Raw genomic sequence first — 13,878 nt, 5'->3', positions numbered from 1 at the left:
AGACCCTTGTGCTCGTTGCAGACAGGCATGTGTGCAGAATTGATCAGTAACGCCTGTCGCAGAATGGCTCGACCATTGACTGAGCTGCGTTCGGAGCCGCATCATGACAAGCAAGTGGGTTTGGCAAGGCAGAGGACGAGAGAAGACATCGAGAAGAGCCAGGACCGTGTGTTAGATCGTATACCAAGCCCTCTCGCGCGACTGAATGCTCTGAGGGGTTTGTTTGCTAAAAGGCAGACTGTGACAGGATGGAAGAGAAGCTTCTTTTCGTATGCCGTGATTATCAGACATAACCAGCAAGGTACACAGATATTTTGTTCAGCGGTATCTTTGCGCTCTTCTACCAGCTCTGTGCCGATTCTCTTGCTCTCACTCGAGTCTACTGTTGCATGCAGTGACACAAAGCCGCCGAAGAAGCAGCTCTAGCATCCCTCTGCCCTACGTCTGACTCGGTCGCAAGTTTCCCGAATCCACGCAGCAAGCACTCGACATTCCGAACTGCTAGCTCGCCGGCTGTAGTTCCCCCACGCTCTCATCCTACGTAGTCGCCACCAAAGCGCTGAGCTTGGCGGAGAAGCGAGGCACAAGACTCGAGTCTCCATCTTCGCTTCGGCCAATGCCTCGGAGCCGACCGATCGAACTTCTCCACAGCCTAATCCTGATCCTTTCGACTGCTTGAAAGTTTGCCCTGGGCTCTATTCTGTCGGAAGCACTCGCAATTTTTTTCCTCAGCCACCAGCAGCACACTTCTCATCGACCCGGCTACTCCCCACAAGTTTTCGCCATCCACCAATTTGCTAACATCGTCGTCTTCACAACTATCAGTGCAACGCAACAATCATCTGGATGCCGCCCCCTTGAGTTGAGGAGCAACACCAGCCCTGCTTGGCTCCTATCATGGCGCCGTCGACGGAAGGTGCGTTGTCGACTATGTTGTCCTCCAGGACGCCAGCGAGAGATGCCTCCGTGGCAGGTCTCACACCAAAAGCTGCATCCACAGTATCGCCAGTATCGCCAGCATCGCCAGCATCGTCAGCATCGTCAGCATCGTCAGCTTCGCCAGCATCGCCAGCACCACTGCAATTAAAGCATCCCGTAACCCTCACACCACCTTGCAGCTCTTCCGTTGTGTGCTGCGATTCCGACCTCTCGTCTCCACCTGTACCATACGCCACAGAATGTCATGGCTGTCCATCATCAGCACCAGCCTCACCCTGTTCTTACGTCCATCACATCTCCAGCGCGTGCACCGAGCCTTCTTGCGGTGCGGCCACTTCTTCTACCGCCTCCCTAGTCTGCACATCAGCAATCGCGTGCTGCGATCAACCTGCCTGCGCCGACGCTCCCCACTTGCCATGTTCCAAGTCGAGTTGTTCTGCTGCTGGTGACTGCTCGTCCATGACACTTGCTGTGCCAACGCTTGCCGCTTGCTGTACCGGCGAGGCTTGCGAAACGGAGCCCTCGTTAGGTCACATTCCCAAGGCAGCCAACGTCTGCGATGGTATCGTCCAACCCAGCTCTAAAGCTGCTCATGCGCACGGTAATCGAACCACCCCAAGACCACGCAACGAATGTCGCGAGTGCTGTGGCTCGTTGACTTCAACCGGCACAGCAGAAGGCGGTCAGCTGTACAGCAGCTTTCAGGAGCTCCTCGATTGTTGCTGTTGCTCCATGCCGCCTTCTGTCGACAAATGCTGCGTCGGCTCTACGCCATACCCTTGCAATGCACCTCACACCTCACCTGCTGACGCAATGAGTCCTGCGGGTCATCATCCAAACAATGCTCCGGAGACGACGGCGCCACCTCCTCCACCGTCCGACACGCCGTCTTCGAGCATTATCACCAACGCGACGCAATACACGTCGCCGGGTGGCGGCAGACACCAAATGGTTTCGCGGGCATCCACCGTCTCGACTACTGCCACTCCACAACCCGTTGCAGCATCGCCATCATCCATGCTACAATGGACCTCGTCCATGTTGCACTCGTCTCCATTCCCATCCAAGGACAAGTCTGCTGGCGTGTCGGCGTTTGACAATCATCACCACCACCACTCGCCTGCTGCGACAGTATCGTTCGAAGATATCTTGTCCGAACTGCAGTCGTGGAACGATTGCTTGTTTGAACAGCCGCATCTGCACAGCAGTCATGGCGGATGCCTTCCGCCGGCGATGACGCTTTGCAATTCGGACGTCTGCCACACTACTGCACCGCACTCGCACTGGATGCCCACCAATGCTGAGCAGCAGCAGCAGCAGCAGCATACTCCAGGCGCCTTGCAGAACAGCGGAGGCGGCCCGCAAGACGCACGGCCGCAACTGTGTCAGTGGGGAGGATGCAACGAGCGCTTTTGGACAGTCGAGGAGCTGGTTGCCCATGTCAATCACTCACATCTCGTACGTCAAAATGCGACTACCGACGGTGCGCAACAAGCATCGGTGGCGGACAGCTCGTTCCTCGCATCCATCTCGCAGGGTGCAAAACCCGTGGTGGAGTCGCGGACACAGTCGAGCGCAGAGGTGCAGGCTGGTGCGGGCGGCCACCTCGAATGTCTTTGGAAAGACTGTCACCAGGTACCGTTGCCCGGCAAGCCAGAGTTTGGGACATTTACGCCCACGACCGAGGCGGATTTGTGGAAGACGCACGACCCGGCAGCAGCAGTAGGCGGAGCAACAGGTCAGGACGACAAGATCTCGCTCGCCATCCTACAGCATCTCTTGCACGACCATCTTGGTCAGCAATCTACCGCGCCTTTCTCACTTAAAGGTGGCGATCATCCACCTTTCACCCCACCAGCCCCCTCTTCTCCTTACAAGCTCGGTGATGCTGGTCTGTCCACCTCTAAGGATAGCGCGGCATCTTCGAAGTTGGCCGGCAGCAAGCGCAAAAGTAGCCATGACAGTGGCCTCAGCAGCAGTTGCAGTTGCAGCAGTAGCAGCGAGCCACACCAACTGCAATGTCGATGGCAAGGCTGCTCGGCAAGTTTCGACACGCATTCAGCGCTGACGGAGCACATCGAGCTAGTGCATGTAGGCTCCGGCAAAGCCGAATACGAATGCGGCTGGGTCGGGTGTGCCCGGCATGCATCTGGCCAAAAATTCTCGCAAAAGCAAAAAGTGCTGCGTCACATCCAGACGCACACCGGCGATCGACCGTTCAAGTGCTCCGAGTGCGGCAAACGGTTCAGCGAGCAGAACACGCTAGCGCAGCACATGCGCACGCACACGCTCGAGCGGCCGTACGTATGCGACTATCCGGGCTGCGGTAAAGCGTTCAGCGTGGCTGGCTCATTGACGATTCACAAGCGCACGCATACGGGCAGTAAGCCGTTTGTGTGTAGCTTTCCGGGGTGTGGAAAGGCGTTTGCGGAAAGTAGCAATTTGACCAAGCATGTGAGGACGCACACGGGGGATAAGCCGTTTAGGTGTGAGGAATGCGGCAAGTGTTTCAGTAGGCCTGATCAGGCAAGTCGGCATCGCAAGACGCATGATCGCAAACGGGCCAGATTAGGTGGCGAGGTGGGCTCCGCGACGGCGACGGCGAGGAGTCAGGATCAAGCGGTGATTAGTTGAAGACATTCATTCATGGGTAGTCCTCAATGTTGATCTAAAATCGCTCGTCGATGTCGTGTGTGTGCAAAGCGACTGTGAGGCAGACTGCTTGTGGTTGAGTCTCAAAAGTGTTGTTGCGCATGAAGAGTGTCAAGCATGAAGGTGTTGGTCACAGAGTCTGGGCTCGACATTCAGGGTCCAATCGAAAGCTCTCTGCACGTGACGTTGTGGCTTACACCACCAAAGCCGGTTTTTTACTCCACATCTGACGAGCATGAAGAAGGTTTGCCGCCATCCTTCTTGCTTGCATCCCGCTGTCAAGCACTGCCATCGACGGGCCCATAATGATGCGATCAAGTAGCATGCTGCGAAACGTCCTTACACGGGGCGCTGCATCTCGCCTCCTAACCCCTCGAACCGCGCCCTCCTCACCCTCTCTACTCCACACATCCTGCACGCGCCGTCTCCCTACGGACGACCCAGGCGGCAAGCCAAACACCGGCCAGCACCGTACAGTATACGACGACTTTTTCAACATTCTCGAATCGCCCAACTCGCCGAACACAACTGTCTCCGTGGCGTCCACCTCGCCAACCTCGCTCACGCTCGCCGACGGCCTGGTGCTCTCGGAGCCGATTGTGATCCTCAACAACCACGTCTTTCTTTGGGACCATCCGAAGCTCAATCAGGACTACGCCGTGCCGAGCGGGATCGGATGGGAGGACTGGCTGGGAAGTGGGCAGGCGGTGAAGCCGGGTGTGAAGCTCGAGGTCAGTGAGAAGGTGAAGGATGCATTTCGGATGTTCGAATTGGTGGACGAGAGGCCGGAGATCCTGCTTTTTGGCACGGGAAAGCGGGTTTTGCCACCTCCCGCGCCCATCAGGCAGTGGTTGAACGAGTTGGGTATCCAGCTGGACGTTCAGAGTACTGTAAGTTCGCCAACCCAACCACCCGAGGCCATCCCCCTTCAGTACGCCGCAATAAGTTTTCACTGACGACTCATCACGTCCCGATTCCCGCAGCACGACGCAGCATCGACCTTCAACATGCTGTCTGAGGAGGATCGCAAAGTAGCCGCTATCCTGATCCCCGCCGAACCCACTCCGAAGAAACGCTACACCCCGCAAGACTTGCAGCGTCTGCTTTCGGGTCAAGAGCAATAAAGCCACCCCTCATCGAAGCTTGTACCCTTGCGCGAGAACGATCGCTTCACATGTCACATTCGTCTCAAGATGCAAACTCCAATGTTGCGCTTCGGCTCGTAACAGCGATCAAATGATTCTGTCACACGAATGTCACTCCAACCTTGCCGCGGAAATCGTTGCTCTCAATCCCGCCTGTTCACCACAGGATCGCACACACACACGCACACATCAGAAACACCAGGAATCTCTCTGCGCACATGAACACGAACACACGCACGCTTTCGTCACAGTCTCGTCAGGTCTTGTTAGAGAAGGGTATGAGGATTGCCACGCTGGGGGAGGCGCGGCTGACATTGCTTGGTTTCATGCCGTTACGATGCTCGAGCTCAATCCTGGCGCCGAGCGTCGGGAGCGTACGAGATGGATTGCCCCGTACGCTCGGTGATCTTGCCCGAGATGGTCTCGATGAGGGTCCATGTAAGACCATGGCTGTTAGAATCAGAAGCCGTTTGATGACAGTTAGGGAGGAAACAAATGTCAGAAAGAGGAAACTTCACTCCGCTTGATTTCTGAAGCTATCTAAGTGAGAATCGGGGCGGATAGTATAACTTACGAGATAAAGCTGCGCAGGGCGGAGACGCCCAATCCGCGGTACAACCGCAAGAATCTGGCCAAGACCGTATCCGTCTTTGGTAGCATGCCCTGACCCCGCACCCCAGGATGCTGCTGTATTGGCGGCCTCTCCTTGATCATATGCAAAAACACCTGCCAGCCCGTAAACTGTCTCGGATTGCCCGCCAGTGCATCCCTCTGCACTTTGGTCTTGATCAGATCGACAGGATACACAATCAACCACGATAAGATGCCCGCGGACGAGCCGGATAAGAAAGACACCACGGGGCCGGGGATACCGTACAGACTCGGGCCGGAGATGCCATCCGTGGTAGAGTGACGCGAGACAAGTTTGCGGATCGAGTCGTAGAATCCAAAGTAGAGGGCGGTACCGAAGGTGTCCCTGGCCATGTGCAGGGGGAAGCCGAGGTAGAAGCCCTTGATGCCACCGAAGTTGCGATAAATGTTGGCGGCAGCTTGGAAGCCAGATTGCGGGACGAAGGTGCGTCCGCCTGCCCCGCCGGATGTGCTCTTCTTCACCAACCCTTTCTGCACCGCAATGAGATATTCGAGCTGTCGTTGCACTTTGACCAACTCGAACGGCGCCGAACCACACGAGATGATGACACCACTCGTTGCGCCTCCTGCAGCGCCCGACAGCGCTGTATGCAACAACCGCGATGAGTCGCTAAAGACGTTGTTTCTGTGCAGGCGCTTCTTGGTGTTGTAGTAGATCGAGAACGACGAAGTTCGAACGAACGAGATGGTGACCAACGGGATGGTGACTCCGCGGAAGAAGCCTCGCACGCCTTCTTCGCGTACGACCGACTTGGCACACGCCCATATGGACGGGTAGTCGCGCACCTGCAACCGCGACTTGACAGAGTCGAATGGGAACGAGGCCGCCGTCGAAACGAGCGACGCTGTACCAGCCGTCACGACCGTGCGATTCGCCAGCAGAAACTCGTCCGTCTCCTCCTTTGTCCACTGCAAAGATCGTGCATAGTCCGCGGTTCGCTTGTAGATCGACGATGAGGATCCAGACGACACTTCCAAAGGGGAGTGGACGGGATGAGAGCGAGCATGTGCTGGACTGGAAGCGGAAGACCGCGGCCGTGATGGACCCGCCAGTGGCTGCTGCCTGACAACTCCCAACTCCGAAACCTCGTGCAAGTTCTGTCGAGCTACGCAACCATAGTGGCTGCAGCTAGATCTATCCATCAGTGAGCAAGAATGCTATCTTGTCCACATACGGCTTCGATTTCGAGTTCACGCTGTTGTCTCCCACAATGCTGCTGCGTTATCGTGTGTGTGTTTGTGTACGTATAAATCGCGTTGTGTCCGCCCTCACAGAGAGCCGTTCGTCGACGAATAGCTTCTGGAAAGGTGCGTCCGTCGAAAGTGGTGCGCAGAATGAGATCAAGAGGGAGATTAGTCGGGCGGGAGGATGATGTCGAGATCAAGGTGGAGTTGTTCCAGAAGGCAAGCCAATGAAGCCGGTTCGCTGTTGCTCACAAATGAATTATTCTGAAGAGCGTGTGAAATGAGCTCATCTTTTTTGGTCAGCCAAATTTGTCCAGAGGTTCTGTAGGTCCGTGTTGTCCGCCTTGCTGTTCACCTTGTTCCCGCCAGCGACAGGTCCCGATTCTCAAACTGATCGGGGGTGTTTATCGAAATACCGTTCCCTGTCTTCCAACCCACGCAAGCATTTGCACGGAACGTTCGCCCTCTCAACGCTGACACCCCCACATCAGCTAATGCAGCAGCCATAGCGATGCACAACCCACACTTGGCTTGCTTCGACATCCTCATACAAACAACGTTGCTCAATTATACCCTGCTCTTTGATGCTCATACCCAAAACTGCACTCCGGAAATGTGACGACGGTGACCAAAGAGGGTTGGATTGCGACAACAACAAAAACAAGAAAAGTGCGAGTGCGAAGATGAATCACGATCAAAGCGAGAGAGAAAGAGAGAGAGAAAGAGGAATCGGCGACAAGTTGAAAAGGAACCCCAGTTCCTTACTGCGCTAAAATGAAGAGGGAGTGGGTATGAAACTGCATCGCGGCGCAGCTGTGTCAAAATGCCTTTTCTCGTTCAGAGCGAATCGTCGTCAGCGCCACGGCTCTTTTCCAGCACGGGCAGCGAATCATTGTGCGAACTAGGGTAGTTACGCATACCGTCACCCTCGTGTCGCTCTTCGAATGTCTCTTCGATCGTCTTGATGTGGATGCCAGTCTCAAAGTTGTCCTGGCTATTGAAACCCCCGAGTCCGTTCTCGACATCGTCGTGGTGCGATGCCTGCGTGCGGATGATGGTGGGCTGATTGTTGTTGCCGGGACGGAAGACGTTGGAGCGCTTGGTGCGGGTGCTGACGCCGCGACGAGCATTGTCGCTGAGCGAACCTTCCATGGTGTACTGCTGGGCATTTGAGCCGATAGTAACACGCGCGTTGAGCGTCGAAAGTAGCGAGTTGACGTAGAGCTTGGCAAGCGGCAGGTTGAACACCAAGTGGAGCGTGCTGGTTGAAGCGAGGAAGAGAATGAGATCGACAGTGGCAAACAGCGTGGTGAGCGCACCCGTCTGAAGCGTCATTCGGATCAGCTTCGTGATGACGTCGTCTGTGGCGGCGAAACCGGTTCGCGACTTGTTGAGCGTAAACACGAGCGAGCCCGTAATCAGCACGTCAGTGAGGGCAGCAAAGCCAAGCCACAGAATGACCACCTCCTGGAACTTTTGGAACTTCTGAAACTCGAGTACGATCTCGACACCGATGGTGGTGCCGATGGCGCTAAGCAGCGAGATCGTAGCACCGATGGCGATGAGCGTGGGCATGATCTTGGAGTGCATGAGCTTGTACACACGCCATGCGAAGAAGAGCTGCGTGGAGAAAGCGATGATACCGGTCATGACCGGGTCGGCGGCGAAGGCGGCGTTACTCTTGGACGCGTAAGTGAGGTTGCCAAAGTGCGAGACGAGGTACTGGTACATGAAGACCTGGTCGAAGATGGAGTTGACGGTGTCGGCAATCACGAGGAAGAGTACAAAGTACCTCATGAAGGGCTTGTCGGTCTTGAAGTTGACGTAGTAGATGTAAGCTTGGACAATCGAAAAACCGTAGAGCCAAACGTTGAGCATGACACCGATGTACATGCAACCCAGCCTGTGAGAGTCAAGGAGAGCGCAATCGCGTCAGTCCGTGTTGGTTAGGTCAGCGACAAGTAGCATTGACAACTTACGAGAGGTCCATGGCAGGGTACTTAGCCATTGCATCCGCCATCTTGTCTAGGATCTACTTGGTGTGAGTGTACGAATCGATGGCAAAATGTCTTCAACGAGAGCGTCGGTGATGATACCGAGGGCTTTATGATATCGGGTGGCAGGTTCGAGCCAGAGGGGTTGAGGGACTGAAAGGGTGAGATCAAGCCGGTCGATAGTGGTGAAGAGACGACAACGGCAAAAGAGGATGAGAGACGGCAAGGACAGAGAAATATTGGCGGGACAAGATTCGGGATGATGTCGGAAGCAGCAGGTATATGTATCAAGTTGAGACGGGCGTGTGTCGCGGTCGCGGTAGGTTGTAGAGCCCTGAAGTCGAGTCGACAAGCGACGCTGTTGGTTGCAAGGGACTGCGAAGATGAAGCGACTGGAAGCGAAGCAATTGCGACTCTGGCGAGCAAGCGAGTAAAGGAAGTGATGCGGGAGCAGTTTTGGGGAGAAGCGGCAACTGCAAAAAAGCTGCATCCCTCGCGTCTCAACGAGCCGCTTTTTTGCCCTCACATTCCCTCACGTACTGTGTACAGTACAGATACCTGCAGAAGAGTGAGCCAGTGAAGGAGAGAGGCGCAGAAGACTAAAGCTCAAAAGAGTCTGGGCTGCAAAAGTGGGCGTTTGTCGGCGGACGCACGCGACCTCACAACGGCCAACAGTCGTCGAGTGCAGAAGCCAAAAAAAAGATTTTTTTTATTTTTATGGATTTATGTCACTGCAGGGCTCAGAGACAATGGTTGTCAGACAGGCAAGGCGAAGGCTGTTTCGAATGGCGCAAGTGTCAGCTTTGCCGACTGCAGCTTGAAAATGACACACGGTCCCCTTCAGTGGCGAGGTGCAAAGGCGACAAGCGAGGTGCAAAAAAGGGATGGATTGTGATCCAAATTCGAGGGGTGGCGAGGTGCCATGAAAAAGACTAAAGAAAAAAAGATCAAGATTCGAACAGGAAGAAGTCTCGGCTGTCCAAGTCTGTAAAGTGGAGCAGGGGCAGAGGCTTCGGTGACCAGGCGATCTAGGGAAAGCCAGAAGAACTCTAAATGTTCTCTCTTCTTTGCTTTTCTCAAGCGTGGTAATGAATTGGCCTGCAGGCGGATCGTGGAATCAGAGACAGAAAGAGGGAGTCGGCAAGTCCCGTCCTTGAGGTAAATGCCCACGTCTGGGTACGGGCCCGTCTCCGTTTATCGTGGCCCACTCAAGGATGTAAGCAGAGGGTGGCGAACTTTCGTTCTTTCATGGAGACGCAACGTACGCACGCATCGGCTTTCGAAGCGAGAGCAACCCGAGATCACGAAGTCTCGAGTTGGGGGCTGTTTCCAAAGGAGGAGGCTCGCATAACCTCGTCTCGAGGTTTTAGTGTCACTTTGTGGCTTCTGCAGGGAGAAGGGACGTCTGTGAGAGCCTGTTTGAAGGTGTCTGTCGAGATCACTATCTTTCCCGTTGAAACAGAAGAGAGCATTAAATTCGCCCTTCTCCGCTCGCCACTCGCAACCCCCCAAAATGAAAGAGACAGGCGATTGAAACCAGTCGATGCTGCTGCTGTCTCTTGTGGCAGTCTCTCGACCCCACTCACTTGTTGCTACGTAACACGAAATCGAAGGCCGATCTCAAAGCGAAGCAACGCAAGCCACTTTTCCTCTCCCTTCATAGAGTTGCTGATGGTTGTCGAAAACTGATTCCTCTGCCGGGTATGGGCCGACACAGGGTTGGCAAGCGGATCTGCAGGAAAAGGCGCTGGGCGCTGCTGCCGTTGGAGCAGTGTCTAGATGGACCACAGACCGAAACAAGGCCGCATACAATGAAGGCTGCTTGCTGCACTCGAAATTTGTCCTTCGCAGCCAAGGACGAGTGTGCACGAGATTTTTCCCAGTGCGCTCGGCGAGGGTGGGAAAAGCTTTTCTGCAGGGCAGCGCAGCTCGAAATCCAACCAACCCACACAACCGCAGCCAACCAGACATGCGCCTGCTCTGCGACCCTTCCACCCGTCAGGCTTCGAGTTCAGATCGAGACCGACAGCAGCGTCTTTTGAAAAGAGGAGAAGCAGACAAGCCTGTGTGATACTTCTGCGTTTAATAGACTCCCTGATGGCAGCACTTTGGGCAGTATCAAGCATAAAGAAGTAACGCACGAGTCTGACGAGAGGTGAAAAATGGGACCATATGTCGAAAAGAAGATTTTACTTTTTCTCCCAGACCACAAGATGTGCACGCAGCTGCAGCAGCAGTAGCAAGTTCATTCTTCCCTGCCGGAGCCCGCATCGTTCTGTCCGACGGAGCAGTCCTGAGCAGCCGATGCCCTGCTTTCCATTCAACCCCCGCTGTGCAGCCAGAGACAGTCTGTGGTGTATGCCGGACGGCGACAATTTCTAATCTGTCGCAATCGATCTGCTGAAAAGCAGCAGCAACCTTGTGTCGGCGCCAATGCCGATCGAACTGGGACTCAGCACCAAGAGTGGGCGGCAATCGACCCTCGATCGTTTGTCTGGAAAGCGAGCGACCAAGTCCGAAGCTGGGCGTATTTGCTTGCTTGCTTGCTTAGCGATGTTCCGAATCAGCTTCCGAAGTGCAAGGAGCAATCGAGCTCGCAAAGCATATTTTTCTCTTTTTTTGGCGAGGCGCTTAGCAAAAGGGCTTGGGCTCTGAATTCGGCGCCCGGACGAGGCTCTTCGACACTTGGCGAGCCGGAACTGGAATGGCGCACCATGTTCACATACCAGGCATGCCAGGCGCTTGGCAAGGAGACCCGAGTCAGTCGACGTTTCATCCGATTAATTCGGCTATCGTCCAAAAGCCATCGAGCAAACTTCGGGAGCCGCGAGTGGCTCGCTCCCCAACTAGGGCGCGCTTTGGCACCATGGGACTATGTCCAGCAACCTTCACTTGCTGCTGTCCTAGCGGTGAGGCTGACATGTGAAATGGATTTTTGCTCGATGATCCTTTGGGCTTTTTTGAGATGCGGGATTGCAATCCTTCGGGAATGTCGTTGGTGGCGTCGATTGCGGCTTCGGCTGTCCCTTCGCAGCGACCTCCTGTCTAGAAGCACCGTGCACCTGAAGGAACGCTAGTGGCCGGGGAAGCTTCTAGTCTGAACATCCAGGTCGCTGGGCGGAGTGGTGCGGAAGCGCAATTGAAGCCGTAGTCTGCTGCCGCCGTTCAACCCTTGATTGCGGAGAAGGATCTGTGCGTGTGATGCTTCCAACGCATGGAAGATAAGACATTGTTACGCAACGAGGGTTAGGCCTGAGCAAGTAGCGTTCTGGTTTCACGTTTGCTGTTGCTCCGGTCCTGTTATCCCTCTAGGTGACACTGAACCTTAGCCCTCATCGAAGCTGTCGTACTATCGGCACGGCTTTCGAAGCGCATCGAGGAGGAGAACCTCCATCGTCACAAGACTGCCGAACCTCGATCAGCTTGGCAAGACCGGAAATAGTTGTTGTTGTTATGGTTCTTGTTCTTGTTCTTCTTGTTGCTGCTGCTGCTGCTGCTGCTGCTACTGCGGTAAGTCGTTGCCACAACCTAGTCCGGCGCACCACCCTCGCCCTCTGAACACCATGATTTTCGCGAGCTTCTTCGGGGGTTTTACTGTAAAGAAAAGACAATGGCATAACGTGATCATGTGCGTCGGTCCAAGCATTTACGGTCAAGGCGCAGGTATTCAAGCGGTAAGAGGAATGTTCACCCGCGATTCGCAAGACGAGGCTGGAGGCTAAAGCTGTGACGAAGATAGAGCGGCTCCGCGTCTCGACGCCATGAGCTAATGCTTGGAGCATCGTTTCGACGATCTCCATCGGGGCTGGTGTGGATTTTGAATCTTGATCCGAATCGGGATGCAGCACAGCTCATTCGGACGCGGACGAATCAGGACGGTCTGTTGGACCGTTTCGTCCGGAAGGCTATGATCCGTGGCTGTCACATGCCTGTCCGAAGATTGAGTTACTGGTCAACAACTCCATTCTTGTTTCTGCTCAATGGCCCCTTTCAAACAGAGGCACCTATTCTCAATCGGTGCTCGTATCAGCCACTCTTGCTGATTTTAGACATGGATTGCCAGGTCTCTGTTGAAGGACAATGGGTGACAGGAGAACACAGAACGAAAGGCCTTAAGGGAATCACGTATCGAGCTCAGTTCTCGCAGATCTTCTGGTAAGCTTCGGCAGTGAGGAGCGTCTCGAAGTCGGAAGGGTTCGACAGCTTAATCTGGCACAGCCAGCCTGTTTAAGAGTCAAAAGCAAGTGATTGTGGTCAGGACACACTTGTCCCGTTACAGTAGGAGACGTGCTTTGGGCCATATACATACCATCGGTCTCGGGCGCCTTGTTGAGCAAGCTAGGCTCGTCGTTGAGCTTCTCGTTGACGGCCTCGATCTGCCCAGAGACAGGAGCGTAGATGTCGGAAGCGGCCTTGACCTATTGTTGGAGATAGAAAGCGAAATGTGTCCCTGTCAAAGGTCAATCACTGGCAACTGTAGACGAACATCATTCGACCTGCGCTACTTACAGACTCAACGGCTCCGATATCATCTGTGTTTGGTTTCGTTGCAAGTGCAGAAAGGAGATTTAGCTGTCAGCAATCTCGACTGAACTTGCAGTGCTGTCTGCTTGCGAGATACTCACCTCCCTTCTTGACCTGAGCACCAGCCTCTGGCAGCTCGATGAAAACCACATCGCCAAGCGACTTTTGAGCGTAGTCGGTAATGCCCACGGTTCCGATGTTGGTCGCATCGTCGAAAGAGACCCACTCGTGCTCTTCGGTGAATCGCTTCTGCACACCAGAGATTTGGACGCTGGAAGTGAAACCAGCTCGCATCAAAGGTGCCGCGAAAGGCCTGGGTGCCGCACGCAAGGCGGATCGACCAAGGAGCTGACCAGTGGGGCGAATGGCGGCGAGCATGTTGTCCGATTTGGCTTCTTGCTAGAACGAGAAAAGGAAGATGATGGAGGAGCACAAAAAGAGGTTCGACGAGTGGAACGTGCGGAAAGGTCTTTTGCCGATAGGCACGCGCAGAGCCCCGCGTTTCCGTCTTTTTGGACGACCAACGACGCTTTGGCAGACTCGCTATCGCTGCTTTGCTGTTACCATAAACGGCTCTGCGTGGTTGATTTTTGGAATAGTGGCCTCTTATGGTAGTTTTTTGCTTTCATCCGCCTTGCAAGCTCGATTTCGTGACGAGTTCCGAGTGCCGAGAATTGACTTTTTTTCTCCCCCTCAGCTTTTGACATTTGCAGCTCAGCTGGTCAGCCATCGTCCTGTCGAACCCCACCTCGTCCTGCTGACCCGATTTCAACGCCAACCTGATCCGC

At 54.7% G+C, this 13,878-nt stretch overlaps 4 protein-coding genes across 4 annotated transcripts; 1 reads left to right on the top strand and 3 right to left on the bottom strand.

The window, feature by feature from the left end:
* Positions 1-1,752: 1,752 nt before the first annotated feature.
* On the top strand, positions 1,753-4,715 carry EX895_000492 (uncharacterized protein; the record flags this gene model as incomplete). The annotated part of the gene is made up of 3 exons (XM_029881093.1): positions 1,753-3,322; positions 4,036-4,481; positions 4,575-4,715. 3 exons carry the CDS (start codon positions 1,753-1,755, stop codon positions 4,713-4,715), a joined length of 2,157 nt encoding a protein of 718 aa, XP_029742479.1.
* Positions 4,716-5,083: 368 nt separating this feature from the next.
* On the bottom strand, positions 5,084-6,530 carry EX895_000491 (uncharacterized protein; the record flags this gene model as incomplete). Its single annotated transcript, XM_029881092.1, has 2 exons — positions 5,084-5,186; positions 5,311-6,530. The coding sequence occupies 2 exons, from the start codon at positions 6,528-6,530 to the stop codon at positions 5,084-5,086; spliced, it is 1,323 nt and encodes a 440-aa protein (XP_029742478.1).
* Positions 6,531-7,409: 879 nt separating this feature from the next.
* EX895_000490 (uncharacterized protein) lies at positions 7,410-8,592 on the bottom strand (the record flags this gene model as incomplete). The annotated part of the gene is made up of 2 exons (XM_029881091.1): positions 7,410-8,475; positions 8,552-8,592. The coding sequence occupies 2 exons, from the start codon at positions 8,590-8,592 to the stop codon at positions 7,410-7,412; spliced, it is 1,107 nt and encodes a 368-aa protein (XP_029742477.1).
* Positions 8,593-12,700: 4,108 nt separating this feature from the next.
* EX895_000489 (uncharacterized protein) lies at positions 12,701-13,468 on the bottom strand (the record flags this gene model as incomplete). Its single annotated transcript, XM_029881090.1, has 4 exons — positions 12,701-12,789; positions 12,876-12,984; positions 13,076-13,098; positions 13,192-13,468. 4 exons carry the CDS (start codon positions 13,466-13,468, stop codon positions 12,701-12,703), a joined length of 498 nt encoding a protein of 165 aa, XP_029742476.1.
* Positions 13,469-13,878: the final 410 nt, after the last annotated feature.

Source organism: Sporisorium graminicola, chromosome SGRAM_1 (assembly GCF_005498985.1).
Source record: "Sporisorium graminicola strain CBS 10092 chromosome SGRAM_1, whole genome shotgun sequence".
Lineage (NCBI taxonomy): Eukaryota > Fungi > Basidiomycota > Ustilaginomycetes > Ustilaginales > Ustilaginaceae > Sporisorium > Sporisorium graminicola.
Note: the sequence above shows the minus strand (reverse complement) of the source record. Positions and strands in the feature narration are given on the sequence as shown.